The sequence below is a fragment of the Corella eumyota genome, chromosome 1, assembly GCF_963082875.1.
Source record: "Corella eumyota chromosome 1, kaCorEumy4.1, whole genome shotgun sequence".
NCBI classification, from domain to species: domain Eukaryota; kingdom Metazoa; phylum Chordata; class Ascidiacea; order Phlebobranchia; family Corellidae; genus Corella; species Corella eumyota.
The window spans coordinates 1,029,554-1,048,941 of NC_137490.1; the positions used below are offsets into that span (position 1 = coordinate 1,029,554).

At 27.4% G+C, this 19,388-nt stretch overlaps 2 protein-coding genes across 4 annotated transcripts; one reads left to right on the plus strand and one right to left on the minus strand.

Moving 5' to 3' along the window:
• Window positions 1-3,187: 3,187 nt before the first annotated feature.
• Window positions 3,188-7,449, plus strand: LOC145753375 (neo-calmodulin-like). Its single transcript, XM_082569791.1, has 5 exons — window positions 3,188-3,372; window positions 4,402-4,499; window positions 5,233-5,381; window positions 5,886-5,940; window positions 6,363-7,449. The coding sequence occupies exons 1-5, from the start codon at window positions 3,254-3,256 to the stop codon at window positions 6,521-6,523; spliced, it is 582 nt and encodes a 193-aa protein (XP_082425917.1). The 5' UTR covers window positions 3,188-3,253; the 3' UTR covers window positions 6,524-7,449.
• An 819-nt stretch (window positions 7,450-8,268) lies between these two features.
• On the minus strand, window positions 8,269-18,980 carry LOC145748108 (proton-coupled zinc antiporter SLC30A1-like). 3 transcript variants are annotated; one of them, XM_082564938.1, is made up of 11 exons: window positions 18,873-18,980; window positions 16,768-16,894; window positions 15,992-16,170; window positions 15,356-15,485; window positions 13,652-13,851; window positions 13,144-13,266; window positions 11,190-11,413; window positions 10,919-11,048; window positions 10,257-10,403; window positions 9,778-9,844; window positions 8,269-9,372 (listed from the first exon to the last, which is right to left on the minus strand). In XM_082564938.1, exons 1-11 carry the CDS (start codon window positions 18,900-18,902, stop codon window positions 9,293-9,295), a joined length of 1,437 nt encoding a protein of 478 aa, XP_082421064.1. In that variant the 5' UTR covers window positions 18,903-18,980; the 3' UTR covers window positions 8,269-9,292. The 3 variants fall into 3 exon arrangements, with proteins under 3 accessions (XP_082421064.1, XP_082421065.1, XP_082421063.1); XM_082564939.1 differs by lacking the exon at window positions 18,873-18,980 and having other exon boundaries at window positions 13,144-13,257; window positions 13,694-13,851; window positions 16,768-17,212; XM_082564937.1 differs by lacking the exon at window positions 18,873-18,980 and having other exon boundaries at window positions 16,768-17,205.
• Between the last annotated feature and the right edge of the window lie 408 nt (window positions 18,981-19,388).

Here is a 19,388-nt window from a genome sequence, read left to right on the forward strand (position 1 = left end):
AAGAGCTTGTAAAGAACCAAACAATGCCTAAGGCGTGATTCAATAAAGCAGACGATTCTGACGTCACAAAGCCTCAGACATACGAGGTATTGTTATTGTGTGTATTTGAATAAGGACGATTGTTTAAAGAACAAAACTAATTGTTCAGAAATTTGTGGAGTTATAAAAACGTTAAATAAGTTATTATCAAATTATTGTAAATTAATTCTAAAATCAATTAAAATTTATTGAATTTAGACAGATATGAATAATGTTAATTTAATATTATTACTTATATTTAATATAATAAACACTTTTCACTAAAAATAGACAAAATTTAAAGGTTTAAAACGCGAGTTTTTTTAAACAAGTTTTTGTGCAGTTTTAGTGGTTTAACGTTAGAGTAAATAGAGCATAACATACTTATACTAAAACCGAACTATTATGATTAATTATTTCCATGTAAATTTCCATTTTCAGGTAAACTAAACAGTTTACAAATTAAAAATTTTAGTAGTTTATAGAAAGTGAAACGATATAGTAATTAAGAGTTAGTTTTAAAAATGTCGTTTTTAATAGTTGGTTTTATAGCGTATAAAATTTTACGATGTTTAAAGTGTTAGATATCTATATATAATAAAGCTTAGTTGACGATTTATAAATATATAGGTACATGTATGCTCAATTAACATTACTTTATAATGTATAAAACTGCCATTTGTGGTGCGCACGTAAATTATCGCAAGCAAATATTAGTTGAGAGTTGCGACCATATTCCGACAATTAAAATCCTGACCCTAGGGCTGGCTATCGACTAGTTAATATAAACAAATAAATTAGTTAAAATTAGTTTTACTAAAATATCAAATTTAAAAGTTAATTTCTCAAACAAACAAAGATAAAATTACATAGGGTAATATTTATTTAAGATAGTGTTTTTATAGAATATTGGTTACTTTAAAATTAAAAAATACTAAATATATATATAGGCACATTACAAAAATTGACATAACTTATATTTTTTTTATTTTGTTTTTTTGCACATTGATAAAATTAAATAATAAATACGATATACAATTAATATTACAACAATGCGACGGGAAAAAATGACAAAATCAATTTAATGATTTAAAACATGACAAAAGTATTAATATTTACATAAAGATTTTAAGTATGTTATGGCATGGTCACCAAACCAAGTATATTTCTTAACTTTTATAACCATTTTAAATAAACACATTAAATATAAAAATATCTATATACCAACACATGTTATTATTGAATTTCTTTACATAAATTTAAATTTAAACCTATTTAAAAATCGATACAAATAAAATATTTATATAAAGGCCACGTTGTTACACCCCTGAAGCGAAAAAACACGAATTTTGACAATGCGAGGGTCAAATTAAAGTCAGTTTTATATTTATAAGTTAACCTATCATTTAATGCATTAGCAGTTTAACTTATAAGACTTAAATAAGGGCAATATAAGAAAAATAAATAAAATTTTTAAAAGGTTTTAGTGGTTTTTGTTTCAAATTCTAGTTTTTTTATTTTTCAGCGAATTAAAATTAATTAAAAATTTAATTAGCTTGAAAGGTTAATTAGGTTTAAGAGTTGAAAGGTTTAATGACCACAATTAGCGTTCTTATGTTATTATGACGTCACAGTTAATGTCAGTATTTTAGCGCACACCCAATAATTACCTCCGCGTTTGAATTTTTGTTACGTCACAATACAATCGAAAGTTAGATCCAAAAAAGGAAAGTTCAAGTTTAAGTATCCACGCGTGATATTGTGACGTCATAGACAAGAGATAAAGGTGATTGACAACGTAATACAAGAATTTATTTAAAAACTTGTTTAATTTGTTGACATTGTTACGTAGTCTAGTTAAATTCGAGTTCTTGTTTATGACGTGTTAGTCTGTCTACAGGATGTAATAAAACCTTGATTATGACGTCATACTAACCTTTATATTCGATGAATAAGACGTTTATTTGGAAACAATTAAGAACAGAACCCATTTAAAAAATCTATTTTTGGGCTGAAAAAATCAGAAAAAAGTTGTTTTCTAAAGAAGGGCGACTTAGGGTCATGGTTGAGTTAATTTTTAAGAAAAAGTTGAAAATTTTTAATCATTCGTTTCCAGTTTGGATAAAATTTTATCCCTTGGTCAATATAAGTGAGTTTAAAACGTCAATTTAAGTTTATGTAAACTGCCTTAGTTTTAGCTTTGATTTTAATGTTATGTTGTTAAGTTTAACTTAACAATAACCAGAAAAAAGAGAGAAGTAAAAAGTTAGACATCTTATAAAAATAAAAAAAATGTTTTTAATTTTAAATATTTGAAAGGTTTTTTAAAAGTAAAAGAGAAAGTTTTAAACTTTGATCTTAACCAGAATCGTTTGATCTTTAAATGTTAGTTTTAATATCTAATTCTACGAATTAAAGTTTACAATAAAGGTTATGACGTCACAAATAGAATAATTGTTTCAAAACAAACAGAATCGCGGTCATATTTCTTCGGAACGTCGGCGTGGTTTATTTACTTTAAAAAGAAAATATTTCGGCTGAGTGAAATTTATTCTGAAGGCAACTTTAAAAACAAATTTGCAAGTTGTAATATTTTAAAACAGACTATAAACAATATTAAAGCCTACTTTTATTAGGTTATCAATGTATATTTAGAATAAATAAACCATACTAATGATTGTTTAAAGTTTAAATCATTATAATAAATAAACTGGGTTTAGTGACCATGAACATACATAACATACTTAAAATCTTTATGTAAACATTATTACTTTTGGCATGTTTTAAATCATTAAATTAATTTTGTCATTTTTTCCCGTCGCATTGTTGTAATATTAATTGTATATCGTATTTATTATTTACTTTTATCAATGCGCGAAAAACCAACAAAAAATATATATATTTTAGTCAAATTCTTAGTAAAAATATCATAAAATAGAGCTTTATATATATATTATATATACATGACCATTTTATAAGCCTTTAAAATTTTAATAATTTTATACCCAATATTTAAACAATCATGCTATTTGTGACGTCATCATTATATTTTATTTGTGGCGCGCGGGTAAATTATCACGGGCAATATTAGTTGAGAGTTGCGACCATATTACAACAATTAAAATGCCTATATTATTTTAAAGCATTTTTGTATAATTTAAAGTTACATAACAATCTTAATTAACCATTATTTTTTAGTAGGAGTTATAGAATCGTATTTTGTATATAATTAAGGATGGCTCAAGAAAAAGCTAGACAATATAAACGAAAGTTAAGAGACAAGATCAGGTATTGCAGTAATGTCAGTATACTAAGCACTATGAGTGTTGGAAACGAAGCCAACTGGAAAATGAGGTAATTATTATTTATTCTTTTAATGTTTTTTGTTTTTATTTATCCTCAATGTGGGAAAGTCGAATGCGCGATCTAAATATAGAGTAACATCAGTTACCCCGACCCAGTCTCAAGTTGACTTTGGCAGTTTGAGATTTTATAAATTATAATTGCCTGATAGTTACGCTGCTGATTAAGTGCTGATGGCTCAGCAAGAGTTTATACTGTTTATAGCGCCTTACTCAAGGGCGCTACAGCATGACATCAGTGAGGATTAAACCCACGACCTCATCTAGTGTACAAAGTGTACTAACCACTACACCACGCTGCCGGCATCTTTATCCTCGATGTGGGAAGGTCAAATGCGCGATCTAAGCATAGAGTAACATCAGTTACTCCGACCCAGTCTCTAGTTGATTTTGTCAGTTTGGGATATTATAGATTATAATTGCTCAATAATTAATCCTTTGTGAAGTCATTAATTTAAGGCTCAATGATGTCATTGGTTTGTGACGTCAAAAATTAATGTCAATTGGTTTTTGGCTAAGAAGACTTAAGACTGGGTCAGGGAAACAAATGTTACTCTATGTTTATACTGAAGTTTAAAAGCAAATCGAGGATAAATATATACGAAAATGTTGAGATTTTGAAGATAATTTGGCTGATTTTTCGCATGATTAGTTACGTTAATGTTAGAGTAATATGAAACTAAATCTCAACAATGCGTGAAATTTGGTTTCGCGCGTGTTTTAATGTTTAAGGCCCAGACCTAGTTATTATTTAACATGCTTTATTTTTAACAGCAAAAAAATGAAATTTATTTAAAAGTTCTAAACAAAAACCGCGAATGTACCTTAAATTATACAAAAACAACCGAATTTAAATAAACTTTTACAACAAAAAACCCAAACTTACATCTAGTTTTTACATTATTTTTAACGTTTCAATATCTATTATTTTTTTTAAATATTCGCTTTAGTTGAAATACAATAATACTTACAAACAAACTATTATTAAAAGCGTAACAACCGTTTTTTTATTACGTCACAGAGTACCATCATTACGTGCAAACCAGTTACCTGAGGTGTTATTGGAGGTTTATGAAGAAGCTTTTTATTTATTGGATCCGAATGACAGTGGAGCAATTGGTAACATAAATATTTATATATTTTTTTATATATACCCTTAAGGGGATAGGTTTTTGATACTTTATTAGAAAGGGTGTGCGGTTTGGGACAAATTTGAGCTATTTGTAAACATTGGATTCAAAAGGGATTAGTGTGGCATTGGTGCAGCATTGGTGCGACTCAAACCCGAAACCTTTCGGCTCGTAGTCCGACGTTTAATCCATAATTTTTATATAATTAAGCTTAACAGAAAACATAGTTATAAGTTATGGCAAATATTAGTTGAGAGTTGCGACCATGTTACGACAATTTAAACCCTGAACGTTGGTTGAGGTTTTTAAAGGTTATATAATAGTAGTGGGCAAGCATATTTTAGGGTAGTACCACTACAAAATTTACTTTTTAAACAATTATTTTATAGCTATGCTATCTAGATTTTTAAAATTTTAAATGTATGTTTTGCACAATTTTAAACCGAAACGGCATTTAATATTTTACCCCGTATGGATAGATCGTAACTCCATTGTTACTGTAATAAATATAAGTTGGTTTTAAGAAAATAATTTTTCTTTTTTTTAACAAATTTGCTAATAATTAACTCAATTAAAAACACTAATAATTAAAAAATAAATAAACAAACTTGTAATACTCAAAAATATACGAATTTTTTAATTAAATTATATAACTTAATCAAAATCTTTAAAAATACAATTATTTAGGTAAACAAACCAACATTAAAAATCATTTTTTCCAGGTAAAAACGAGGTTGGGTTAGTTATGAGAGCTTTGGGTCAGGAACCGACTGAAGAAGAAATAAACAACTTAGTCCAAGAAGTTGATCGTAGTGGGACGGGGTTTCTTAATTTCAACGATTTTCTCGCGTTTTTATCTCATATTAGTCAGGTATAAATAAGTTTTGTTTTTATTTAAAATAATATTAGAATAATTTTGTATTTGTGGCCATTTTAAAGTAATTTTTAACACAATATTACAATAAAAAAATTTATCAAGTTTAATTTAACTTGATTATGTTATTATTTGGGATAAATTACTGATATATTCCTAAAAATTAAAATACGTAAAAAAATTTGTAACAAAATCTTTTGCGTTTAAAGGTAGCTTAAAAGCGCCAACTGGCGGCTAACTAAATCGACGTCTAAAATATTTCTTTACACCTTAATTTTTTTTTTGTTTTTTTTGCGCACCAATGACAATAAATAATAAGATATATAATAAATATTCCATCAATGTGACAAAAAATGACAAAATCAATTTGATGATTTAAAACATGCCAAAAAATTAATGTTTACATAAAGATTTTAAGTATGTTATGGCATGGTCATGGTCAAATATTGTAGGTTGCATGTTTTTACCAAATAATAATAATGAATTAATTAATTTAATTAGGATGAAGACGCTGATGAAGAATGGGTTTCAGTGTTCGATCGATTTGATGCAAACGGTAAACCAATTTTCATTTGTTTTACAAAAACTTGGTGTTTATAATATTTACAAACCAATACCAGTAACAAACTAAATTACTTCGCAAAAATATTAGTTAATTAACTTATCGTATTTATTTATCCTCGATGTGGGAAAGTCGAATCCGCGACTTAAACATAAAGTAACATGAGTTACCCCGACCCAGTCTCGAGTTGCCTTTGGCAGTTTGGGATATTATGGATTATAATTGCCCGGTAATTATGCTACTGATTAAGTGCTGGCTCAACAGGAGTTCATACCGTTTATAGCGCCTTACTCAAGGGTGCTACAGCATGAGACCAGTGAGGATCAAACCTAAAACCTCATGTAGTGAAGCCAAGTGTTTTAACCACTCCACCACGCCACCAGTGTGCAACTAAATATTAATTACTTCACCACTAGGTGACGGTTACATCGATGAAAACGATCTAAGAAAGACCTTGATAGAGTTAAGAGTCAAGTTCACCGATGCTGACGTTGAAGAAATGATTTGCGAATTTTTACCGAATAAATCCAAGCACAGAAGATTGGATTTCGACGATTTTATTAATATTTTAACTTAACTGACGTCACTAATTACGTATTTAAATTACATTGATGACGTCACAAAATTATTATTAAATTTGAATTAATGACGTGACTTTTTGAACTTTTTACTTGAATTAACGACGTCACTAAATAATAAGTCTATTCAAATTAATAACGTCACTTACAATTATTTTAAATTGAATTTGACGTCATTAATTAACTAACTTATTGCGTCACTCTATTTTTACTACGTCATTATATTTAAATTTTAATTTGTGACGTCACGTTATTTATACATTCCTTAAATTTTATGACGTCACAATATTCATATATACTTTAAATTTTTATGACGTCACTATTCTCATTTTTTTTTTATGTTTAAGATTTTTGCGAATTTGTTTAAATATTTTTTTATTTGCACCACTGCCTATATATTTACATTCATTAAAAACAAAATTTTGCTTGAAAATGTAATTTGCTTCGCTGCCAAACAACATTTAAAAACTAACGAGTTAATTTAGTAACTGTCTATTTTACCAAAAATTGTTTTACCGAATAAAAAACAAAATCTTAAAAAACAAAATTTTACAGAAATAAAGATCAATATTTTTCCTCAAATTGAGGGGCGTTTCACTAAAAGGGGTTAGGGTGAGCTAGGGGGTATTAGAAATTATCGTACTATCGGTAAAATGGCGTTTTCGGACATACACTTTTCGGTTAAACGCCACATCTTGTTTTATATGACAACTTATATTTTTATTATTGTTTTTAATGCTTTGCTTGTACTGTGAGTTGTGACATCACAAAAGGCTTTATATTGCGCTAACAACTGTCGTTCAAACTTTAAAAAACTTTGGCAAAAAAACAAGAAAAATTTGAACTTTAATCCATCCTTTTGCAAGCTTTTAAACTGGTTATAATCTAAAAACCAACCAATAAATAAATAAAAATAACAATTCCATACCATTGTTGTTTTTTTATTGTTGAGTTAATTGTTTATGATAATAACTTGATTGTCTTTCAATAAATAATCCATTGTTTTATCCATAGTTACAATTAACTAAGCTCTTTTGACTTTAAAATAACTAAATATAAACCTCAGTATTAAGTAAATTTAAAGATTGTTTCTCTACAATGAAGTGCGACGTCGCCTTCTGATTATGACGTAACAAAAACGGCGTTTTTTTTTAAGAAAAGTTCGCTGCTTAAGGATTGACGGTTTTAATGCAAAAAGTGGATCGTACAGTCCAAATATAAAATAACTTTTGTTACAATAACCAGCAGCGTGGTATAGTGGTAAAAACACTTGCTACAACACATGAGGTCTTGGGTTTAATCCTCACTACACCCATACTGTAGCGCCCTTAAGTAAGGCGCTATAAATACAATATCCCAAACTGCTAAATGCAACTCGAGACTGGGTCGGAGTAACAGTTGTTACTCTATGTTTAAGTCGCGCATTCGACTTTTCCACATCGAGGATATAAATTTATACAAAATTTTTTTATAAAAAGTCGGCAGCGTGGTGTAGTGGCCAGAACACTTCCTACACCACATGAGGTCGAGGGTTTGATCCCCACTGATCTCAGCTGTAGCGCCCTTGAGTAAGGCGCTATAAACGGTATAAATCTATATCTATACAATATCCCAAACTGCCACAGGCAACTCGAGACTGGGGGGAGTAACTGTTGTTACTCTATGTTTAGATCGTAAAGTAGACTTTCCCACATTAAGGATAAAGATAAATATAAATAAGTCCTGTTAATGTTTTAATACGGTCTTTAATTGTTTATTTAACGAACGATAAACATTCCATAAAGATGAGTCAGCAAAAAAGAATTTTTGGTATTAACACAATAATACATTCTTTATAGAGGTAAAATATAAATAAGAAATATCTTTTAAAGCAAAAAAAAGACAAAAATATGATTTAATGAAAATATTTTGAAGAATTGTAAAACTTTATTTGTACATTCTATTTCTAATGCATTCGGACGGCCTAATTTTTTCAAATATTGCATTTTAATTAATTTTAAGTAATATTTGTACAAAACATTACGAAATGTAATTTTTTTTTTAGAATGTTGTGTAAAATTTCGGAAAATGTAATTTTTAAGAAGTAATAAAGAAAATAAAAAATGGTATATAGTGAAAAAAAAATTCAAAAATTTCATAAATTTAAGTGTTTGCTACAGTACCATTACAACCAGGTTTTAAGTTCTTAGTTCAAATAATTTAAATTTAAAAAAATTTATATGGATAACTATTTATGGATTACTAACAGTTTATTTATTTATGGATTACTGACAGTTTACTGAAAACTATATGTCCTAAAAATGTCATTTTACCGAAAATAAGACATTTTTTTAACCCTTTTTTTAAAATTTAACCCTTCAATAAAAAATTCCCTTTGATACAAAAATAATTTTGACCTAAATTTCTGTAAAATGTTTTTTTTTGACTTTTGGGTTTTCAGTAATATGTGCAGATACCATAAAAATACCCAAATTTTAGGTACTCAAAAATCAATCAAATTTGTGTGGAAATGAAATGATGTTAGCATGGAATCAGTAACTTAAGTGCTTTAATGTAATATTAATTGTATCACAGCCATTCACAAATCTTTAAACAATAAATACTCGATGTAAATCCGAGTTTTAACTGTTTTAAATAACTCCAAACTTGTTAAGTAAAATACACTTTAGAGTAGATTGTAGTGATCGTACATCCAACATGTTAAGTGCATTCAATATTTCAGTAATTTCAGTTAATATTTGCCCCAAAAAGTGGGTAAATATGGGGGTTTAAACGTCTTTATTGTTAGATAACGTGGGGGATCGAGGTTGAATTTGGGTTAAAGTTTCTGATCTTGTTTCTTGGATTTCTAAACAAATTTTTAAAAAAATAATTAATAAAAGGTTCTAAAAAAATCGATAAAATTTATTTAAGTACAAAAAATATTTTTGTAAACTTTTTAAAAATGAAAAGAAAATCTACAAGAATTTATTTATTTAAATCCAATACCGATAGAAAAATGATTACTGATGATATTAAAATTATAATAAATCCACATAAATATTATTATGGTCATCCATACATAAAAAAGCTTAATAGAGATGTTAATGTTTAATTTTTAATTTACAGGGCTACAAAATAAATAAAACTGCATTTGTGGTGCGTGGACAAATATTAGTTGAAAGTTGCAACCATATTATGACAAATACAATGTCGACTGTATGGCAGACAATAAACCAGTACCAACAATTAACTTTAATGTTTAATAATTTACCAGTAACTGTTGTGTTAACTTCTCCATTTTCACAACTTTCATCAAATGAACTTTGTGAGGGTCGCCCCTGTTAATATAAACACAAAACAATTAAAACCTTTTATAATGTAGCTTTTATTACCCCTACTTTAGTATTAGAACCACCAATGAGACATGATAATCGGTAAGAAATTTAATATTTCTCTTCTGAGTTTCTAACATTAATATAATATTGTTTAATTATAATCTGCATAAAGGTTTTGCCTTATAAGGAAAAAGCAGTGTTAGTATTTCCCAGAATTACAATTCAAACCTTGATTTTTAGGCCTTATTTAAACCTGTATATATGTATTTTCAAATTACCAAAAAAACAGCCGTCTATATATTACCACAGGCAAATTTTACCGTTAGTTGTAACTATATTACGACAATTAAAATGTTGTCGAAAAGCTGAAAAATCAACTTCTATATTTATTAATTTTAACCACAAAAACACTTACATTAAGTTTCCCATTGACAGAACAACAGACTTTAGTTTTACAAGAATCTTCAGCGCAAACCATATCACAAAATGGGGTTTCAATACTGTTAAACTCTGGTTGTACTGTTGTGGAATGGATTCCTTCATCATGAAGTTTTTCTTTCATCTAAGTTTCAATTTAAAAATAAATTAAATATTGTTTTTGATGAAAAATTTAAATAAGTACATCTTGATTTTAACAAAAAATTGCACTTTTCCGGATAAAAAATGATATACAATAAATAGCAATCTAAACCTATAGTATATAGCATAAAACTTAGTGGACGATATATATGTTTAATTTATAGGCTTACAAAATAAATAAAACCACTGTTTGCGGTGTGCGGGTAAATTATTACAGGCAAATATTAGACAAGAATTGCGTTGTATTATAAAAATTAAAATACTGCTTGTAGAGCAGGCTATCAACTAGTTTTAAAAAAATTAAATTTGATTTTTAATGATTAAATAAAATCAATAAAATCAATCTAACTTAATTATTTACAAATTCTAAACAAAAAAAAATTACCAAATCTTCTAAAGTAGTTATTTTAAAATAATAAATACAAAAAAACAACAGTTTAGACTCAACAATTTTTATATTTTTACACAATTAAATATTTTAATTTTTGTTAAACTTACAATTTTCGAAAGTCTTAAATATTGTTCAGGATTTTCACATTGAACATGAACAGTAGCAACTAACTTTTCCTGGGTAAGTTGCCAGATATGGAAATCATGAATCTGAGATATTCCATCAATATTTCGAATCCTAAAAAAATTTTAAATTAAATTTTTTCAACAAAAAATAAAAATATTGAAAAAAAGATTAAATAAAATTTAAAAAAACCGAAAATTACAAAATATTTTTTAAAATAATTTTCCCTCAAAATTAAAAAAAAATTTTACTAACTTTTTCTCAATGCTATCAAGTTGTATATGTTTGGGTACAGTTTGTAGTAATATAAGACTTGATTGTTTGAACAATGGGGCAGTTGTTATAATCATAATGACCACCAATATAATACTCATCACAGGGTCCATGTACATTATCCATTCGTTAATTTGAACAGTTTGTGTTAATGGAGTTGTTGAATTTAAGTTTGTTTCCGTGTTTGTTGGTACCTCCTTTTCATGCTGAAAATAAAAGGTTTTTAATTAAACTCTTTATTTCGCAGTAAGTTGATTTTTGGCTTAGTAAATTACAGTATTGATTGCATTACTTAAAGATGCTACAACATGCTAGCAGTGAGAATCAAACCCAATACTTTAGGCATTACTCAAGGATGTTACAACATGCCAGCACAAAGAATTAAACTCAGCACCTTAAACTTTACTGAAAAATGCTACAACATGCCAGCAGTGAGAATCAAACCCCATACTTTAGGCCTTACTCAAGGATGTTACAACATGCCAGCAGTCGGAATTAAACCTAGGAACTCAAGACCTACTTAAGAATGCTACATCATGCTAACAGTGGGGATTATACCCAAGACCCCAAGTTATACTAAAAGATATTACAATATGTCAGCAGTTGGAATCAAACCTAAAACCTTAGATCTTAGCATAAAATGCTACAACGTGTCAGAAGAGGGAATCAAACCAAGGACCACAGGTCTTACTTAATGATACTACAACATGCTAGCAGTGGAAATTAAACCTTAAATTTAGATATAAAATAAAATTTCCACTTAAAAAGTTAAACACAAACAGGAATTTACAACAATATAAAAATATAACTGTAAGAATAATTAACAAACCCCAAAACCAATTAATACTCTAACAAGGATATGTCAAAAAAACAAAGAGATTTACAAACATTAAGAAGAAAGTTAGAACCATTAGAAAGCTGTAAGGCACAACAACTGACATGGAATTAGGATTTCCTCAATTAATTACTTAATTAACAGGTTTCATTTTCAACAATTCGCCACATTTTAGTAATTAGCAATATTATTACATATTTTAAAATTTATAATTTAGTTTTAGAAACCATATTTTAACAGCTTTAATTTTAACTTTGATCTTTTAAAACAGCTCAAAAACACTTTAAATTAAAATTTGTTTAAACTTGATTTTGTTTTTAGTTTTAGAAGGTTTTTATTTTTCAACTGTAGCCAACATATTTCCAGTCAACCATTTTAGAAATGCAGTTAAGCGTGTTATTCATTTTCAACCTGTTTTTTCAAGCGTTCATATTATGTAGTGTCATCAATTAAAATTAATTTGAAATATATATCACCATATGGCATAAAACTGTATTAAAGAAATTCTTTATAACTTCCCCTAAGCAATATGTTAAACCCAAGACTTTAAAACTAAGGAATAAAAACCTACCAATTTACAAAATTAAAATTAAGCTAAAACCTCAATATAACAACTTGTAAAAAAAAACATAATAAAGTAACAACAAACTAAAAGCTTAATAATAATAACTTAATAATAACAAACCAAAAGCTTAATTTAATCAAGAAGCACCAAAAATAATAATTTAAATCCTAGTTACTAGCTCAAAACTTAAAAATTTGTTACAAAAATTAAAATATTCAATCTAACTAAACCCTACAATGTGTCTAACTTTTAAACATGTAATAAAAACTTGTAACTGCCAAATTTTTTGTCCAAATAAAAGTAACTATCATACTAATTATAAAAAACAAACAAAATCTAAATTAAAGTTAAATGTATATACTACCATTTTCTAGGCTTTCAAAATAAAAAAACACTGTTTGTGGTGTGCTCAAAAATTTACCATAGGCAAATATTAGTTGCAACTATATTAAAACCATCAATTTCAAAGCAACCAAATAAATAGGTTAAAAATACAACCAAAAACAGTCAACTATTCAATAAAAGTTAAAACTTACCGGTACAAGCCACACTATAAGAGCACTAATCATCACAATCACTGAACCAAGAGCATCACCCAGAACATGGAGAAACACCGCTCTCATATTCATTTGTTGATCAGAAACCAAATTCTTCTCATTCTGGAGATAAAAAGTTATTTTTAAAAACACGGTCCTCTTACATTCAAGATAAGTGATATTTTTATTAAGTTTTAACAGGCACAACTTAAGACAAGGTTTTAGGGACTATATTAAAGTATAGTAGATGATTTATATATAATATATGTATCACCAATTTATGGGCCTACAAAATAAACAAAACTTTTAATTGTAATGCGTGGGTATATTATTGCAGACAAATATTGGTTACGGGGTTGCGACCATATTACGACAATTAAAAACCTGACCATATCAACGGGATTACCACCAAAAAAGTTGGGCCAAAACTTGAACAAAATTTTTAAACTTAGTTTTAAGTTTTTTGCGTACTATAAATTTTGTTTAAAAAGCAAATCGAAAAATTTACATTTTCTGGTAATTCCATTGCAATATTATCCCGATTTTCAACATCTCTATTTTCACTACTGTTCATGTTGCTATGTTCAGTAGGATGATGGTGAGAGTGACCGTTACTGTGTGAATGCTCGTGAGAATGTCCGTGGTCGTGTCCAGCATGTGCGTGACTTCCAAATAAAACTAATCCAATGATGTTTATTAAAAGACCACCTAAGAAAATAAAATTTTTAGAAAAATCAGTTTTAAATTAGTAAGTCAGATTGTTGTATTTATCGTTAATGTAATAAAGTTAACTTTACAACTTAAACATAGAGTAACATTTGTTACCCCGACCCAGTCTTAATTTGCTTTTGGCTTGGGTTATTATTGATTATAATTGCCTAAAATTGCCAATTGTTTTTAGCTTGACGATGAATAGTATTGCTTAAGACTAACATATGTTAAAGATTTTTTACAAAAAAGTTGTTTAATCACAAAAATATGAAACATTTAAAGACATTAGTGCCAATAATACATTTAAAAGTTAGTTTACATAAAAATTTAATTAGTTATTTCTTTTAAAAAGTGTTAAAATTCAAATATACAAAAAAAACATAAGTCAATTAAGTTTATATAAATAAAATGGTATATAGGTTTAAAATTCTAAACTTAAATCCTATTAATTAACCATTACAAAACAAACAGATATTGTTGACTGCACAAAGAGATTTAAATAGATTTGTAATGATTAATTACCGTGATATCCTGAGTTCAAATTGTTTAACTATTTCAAAATAACAATATTACAAAATTTCGCAAATCAAATATTACAAATTTATGAGTCAATATATTAGCTTCACATGAAATAAAACAAAAATCATGATATTGTGTTTTATAATAATAACTTGTTTATTGGAAAAAAGTAGTCCAAAAAAAAGGAAAATTGATTTTTCATATAGGCTATAAACATTTTAATAATATATACATTATTTTGAAAAAAAACTGCTGTTATAAAACCAAAAATATCTGCTACTAACTTTTACTATTCCCTAACATTATCACCTTTTATTAGCCCTTCAAAAACAATTAAGACAAATATACAATAAACCTAGTTGATAACTGTTACTTACTTATACAAGCCAGATCAGTGTTTACAACTACAAGACACCAAAAAAAGTATGCCTATCAAATACACAAGAATTAAATAAATTGCATTAATTGTATGGACTAGAGTTTGATTCATTTAATTTATGCAAAATAGTTTGTTTTAAAGGTACAAACCCCACCCCCCCCCACCCTGAAAAACTAACCTAAAACTAAAACCACCATCTATTTATTTATAAATTTAACATAACTTTGGGTTCAGGTAAAAACAAATTATTCTTTATAAGTTCGAAAAAATCTTGAGTATATATATATAAAAATATATATAAACCGGCAGCGTGGTGTAGTGGTAAGAAAGCTTGCTACACCACACATGAGGTCGTGGGTTTAATCCCCACTGCCCTCATGCTGTAGCGCCCTTGAGTAAGACACTATAAACAATATGAACTCCTGCTGAGCCAACACTTAATCAGCAGCATAATTATCAGGCAATTATGATCTATAATATCCCAAACTGCCACAGGCAACTCGAGACTGGTTCGGAGTAAGTGATATAACTCTATGTTTAAGTCGTGCATTCGAATTTCCCACATCGAGGATAAAGATATATACAAAAAAAAATAATAATTACCTCCACCAACAGCTAGTACAAGCACAGGTTGACTCACTAAACTCGGTTCTAAAAACTTTTCAATTGATTCAAGGAATATAGAAACACATAAAGCAAGAAGAAATGTTGCGTTAATTAAAGCACCAACCACCTAGGACATAAGAAGAAAATTGTTATTTTAAGTGCATTTTCTATAAGTTAACATATCTATAGTTTCGAATTTATAGCCGAGGCGATTTTTAATTAACTTTGCTAGTTAAACCCAGCAAAACAAAATTGTTATTGCTTATTAGTACATATAGAAAAAGTTCAAATAAAAATTGTTAATTTGAGTTTTTAAAAAAGTATATTTTACAAAAATCAAGACATCGTTTCTCATATATATAGACTATTTAAAACTATTTCAATTAAACAATTAACACAACAGTATTAAGTAATTATTTAACAATACATCATTCTGCTTTACCCATAAATATATCAACATTTAATAAATAGACAAGTTAACTAGGACAACAATATGTTAAAGCAGCAAATGAACTCTAAAACTAGGTCAGGGTAACAAAAGAGTATTGAAAAATGCAAATTCAGCATCTCTTTAGTCTAAAGGTAATAAAAAAACGACAATTTTCCGTTGTTTAATTACATAACCACCCTTACCTCAAATCTCCCCCATCCAAAAGTATTGTAAAGAGGTTTTTTGGATAACCATGGTGTTATGGATTGATGTGCTTTTCTTTTGCTCATACGAACTGCGATTAAGCCCACAATTAAAGATAATGCATCTGACAACATATGGAATGAATCGGCTACCAAGGTCAAACTGTTCGTAATATTACCTGGAAAAAAATAATGTTGTTAGACTAATAGAGTAATTTAACTGTTTTAAAGTAAAAAATGGTTATAAATCTGGGTTTGGTGACCATGCCATAACATAGGTAAAATATTTATGTAAACATTAATATTTGTGGCATGTTTTAAATCATTAAATTGATTTTGTCATTTTTTCCCGTCGCATTATTGTAATATTTATTATATATATATATCTTATAATTTATTTAACAATGTGCGAAAAACCGAAATAAAAAAAAAGCATATAGATTCAAACAAAAAGCATATAGATTCAAACAAAAAGTTTTTTTTTTCTTTTTTTTTGTAACATTTTACATAATATCCCTAATAATATTTTTTTGTTAGTTTAATTTTGTTGTAAACTTCATGACCTTACATAGTTCACAATTCACTTAAGAAACGCTAAAACTTTTTTACTTAAGAGCGCTAAGCAAGAGTAGAAACCAAACATTAAAGTTTTAATAGGCCACCTAAAACTACTTTTATTTATTAACCCCAAATCCCATGACAAAGAGTTGTTAAAATTTAATTAGTTTAACACAATAGGCAGTAAAATTAATTGATTTTACAAATTATTAACTTACCCACGATAACCTCCGCAAAGAAATAAATAAGAATAAGCAACAACATTGACACGAGCCTCGCTGTTTTCGATTTAATAATTTGAGAGCAAACTCCACCTCCGTGATTGCTTTCTTCTTCATCTTGGCTCTTAATTAGAGATTTGTTTTCAACAAAATTATTCTCCATGCTATTATTACTACTACTATTCATCTTAATTAGTAATTAATGCGTTGTTAATTAAACCAATTTCTGTTTTTTAACAATTAAAATAAAAAATAAGTTTTATGTTATTTAAATTTTTAGCTAAACCACATTTTTGTTGCTATGATAAATTAAAACGTTAATTAATTAATTTAATCAAAATTTTAAATAACTGACTAACAAATTATTATTACAGACTGACAGTCTGACACACACTATATTTAGCTCAATTTCTAAAGCGCTTTTGCGTAATGTAGAAGCATATATAACTGACAGGGAGTTCAAAGTCTGCAAATTTACTTTGCCGTCTGTTGAGGAAAAAGCAAATAAATGAAAAGATTGGCCTACATTTGAAGTAAACACTTTTTATTGCCTTTTTTGTTAGAAACATCTTAATTAATTGCAAATAACATATTGAAAATGCATTTTACTAATTTAAATTCAATTAAAAATTAATTATTCTGTAATATTAATACTAACTAACGTTTTATTCTAATAGTAACACCCTATTTTTTAATTAAGTGCAATTAAAATTAAGAGAATTATCCAGAAAAAGTATTTACTTTAAATAAAAAACAAAAAAGCTAACAGCTGTTTCAAAATTAGGACAAATTCAGCGTTTCCTAATAAATCTTTGGACTAAGTAAACATTACAAATAGAAAAAATGTCGTTAAAACGGAGTTACGAAATATCCAAGTGCCGAGTGTAAACACGGCACTAAAAAAATTGAAAAATCTGCAAAACTTTTGCTTTTCTGTGTCACGTTTTTTTGCCAATAAAAATCCAGATTAGCTTTATGAATAATTGATAAACTTGAATATTATTGGATACAGATACATGTTCGCTTATGATTAATTAAGTCATGCTAATTAAAAACGCGTTAATTACGCAATTACCCTTCTATATTTTGCCCTTTTTCTTGGATTTCCAAATTGGACATAATTCAGACTTGAACCCTAGATAAATAACATGAATTCTAGCATTTTAAATCGATAACCACCAAGTCAAAACAAGTAACAATTTGATTTCAGCAGCCGACGTTTTGCACACTGCCTTATGTTAACTTGCACACGCCACTTAACGTGCAGTGTGACTTTGAAATACCACATTTTAGATTATAACAGGTTGTTTCAAGTAACTGTCGCTATTTCTATTGTCCTTATGTAAATTTTACAGGTATAGCTTTTCTTAATTCTTAATTTGATAATTCTTAACATTCATAACATAAGAACCTTATTAAAATGGTTAAAATATAGAAAAATATTAAAAAATTTTGATGTTATCAATTCTAAACACGTCACCATTTTAGGCCGATGATAATTTTGATTAATTATTTCTACAATTACGCATACAAATTTCAAATATTTTACGTAGATAGGTTCTTAATAATACTGTTCATATATTCGTTATTTTAATAAAATTTTATTTATATATAATAAACTTAATTAAATTACAATTTTTTTTTTTAATTTAAATTATTCTTTGTCGTAATATTTTATTGTTTAATTTAAATATTTACTAAGTTTGAAACTTAAACATTGATCTTTTGTTACTTAACTTTTATACATCATTAACCTTACAACTAAAAAGTAAAAGAACTATAGTTTTTATGTTAATAATTTCATACTTACGATTTTTATATAAAGTAAACAAAAAATATATTTAATTATATATCTTAATTTCAGTTTGTTATACTTATTTAAACTGAAACAATATAAACCACTTTTACTTATAACTTAATACTTAAACTATTATTAAATGACTTTTAATATTTAACTTTAAGTTAGTAATATTTAAAATTAAAATAACTAAAAAAAGTTGCCTTTAGCATATATATAAAATCATCACAAAATCTATTATTACATCACAAAAATTTTAAAAACAGAAGAAATCTATTTTTAGTCAAGATATAAAATCTCTTACCTCGTTGGTTAAAATTTTCGACTTCGTCATTTTGTCTAATCCTGAAGATTTAGGTTCACAACCACAGCAGCCAACAAATAATTATAAAACAAACCTCAAACTGGGTCTAAATATGAAGAATATGCACACGAAACAGGCATGTAAATTAAGCCCTTATCTGAGCAAATTTTTCTAGATATTTTATCACAATAGACTTAAGTAAATAGGACCGTGTGCAAAGAACAACATAATCGCTTTATTAAGTAAATAGTTAAACTTAATTAAATTTTTTTATAATCTCCAAGACATTGATAACTGTCATATGACCCAAAATTCTATTTGACCATCTATAAGACATTTTTCATTAACCTCAACTTACCCTAACCCTTCTTTAAAAAATTCATTTTTATTTTTTTTAAATTAAAATTTTTTTTGGAATAATCCCAATTTGGTCAAATAGATTTTGGCCATGTGGTCGTATACTGTCTAACCCAAACCACATTCTAGCAGCTTCCAAATTAGAGCCTCAAGCTAAAA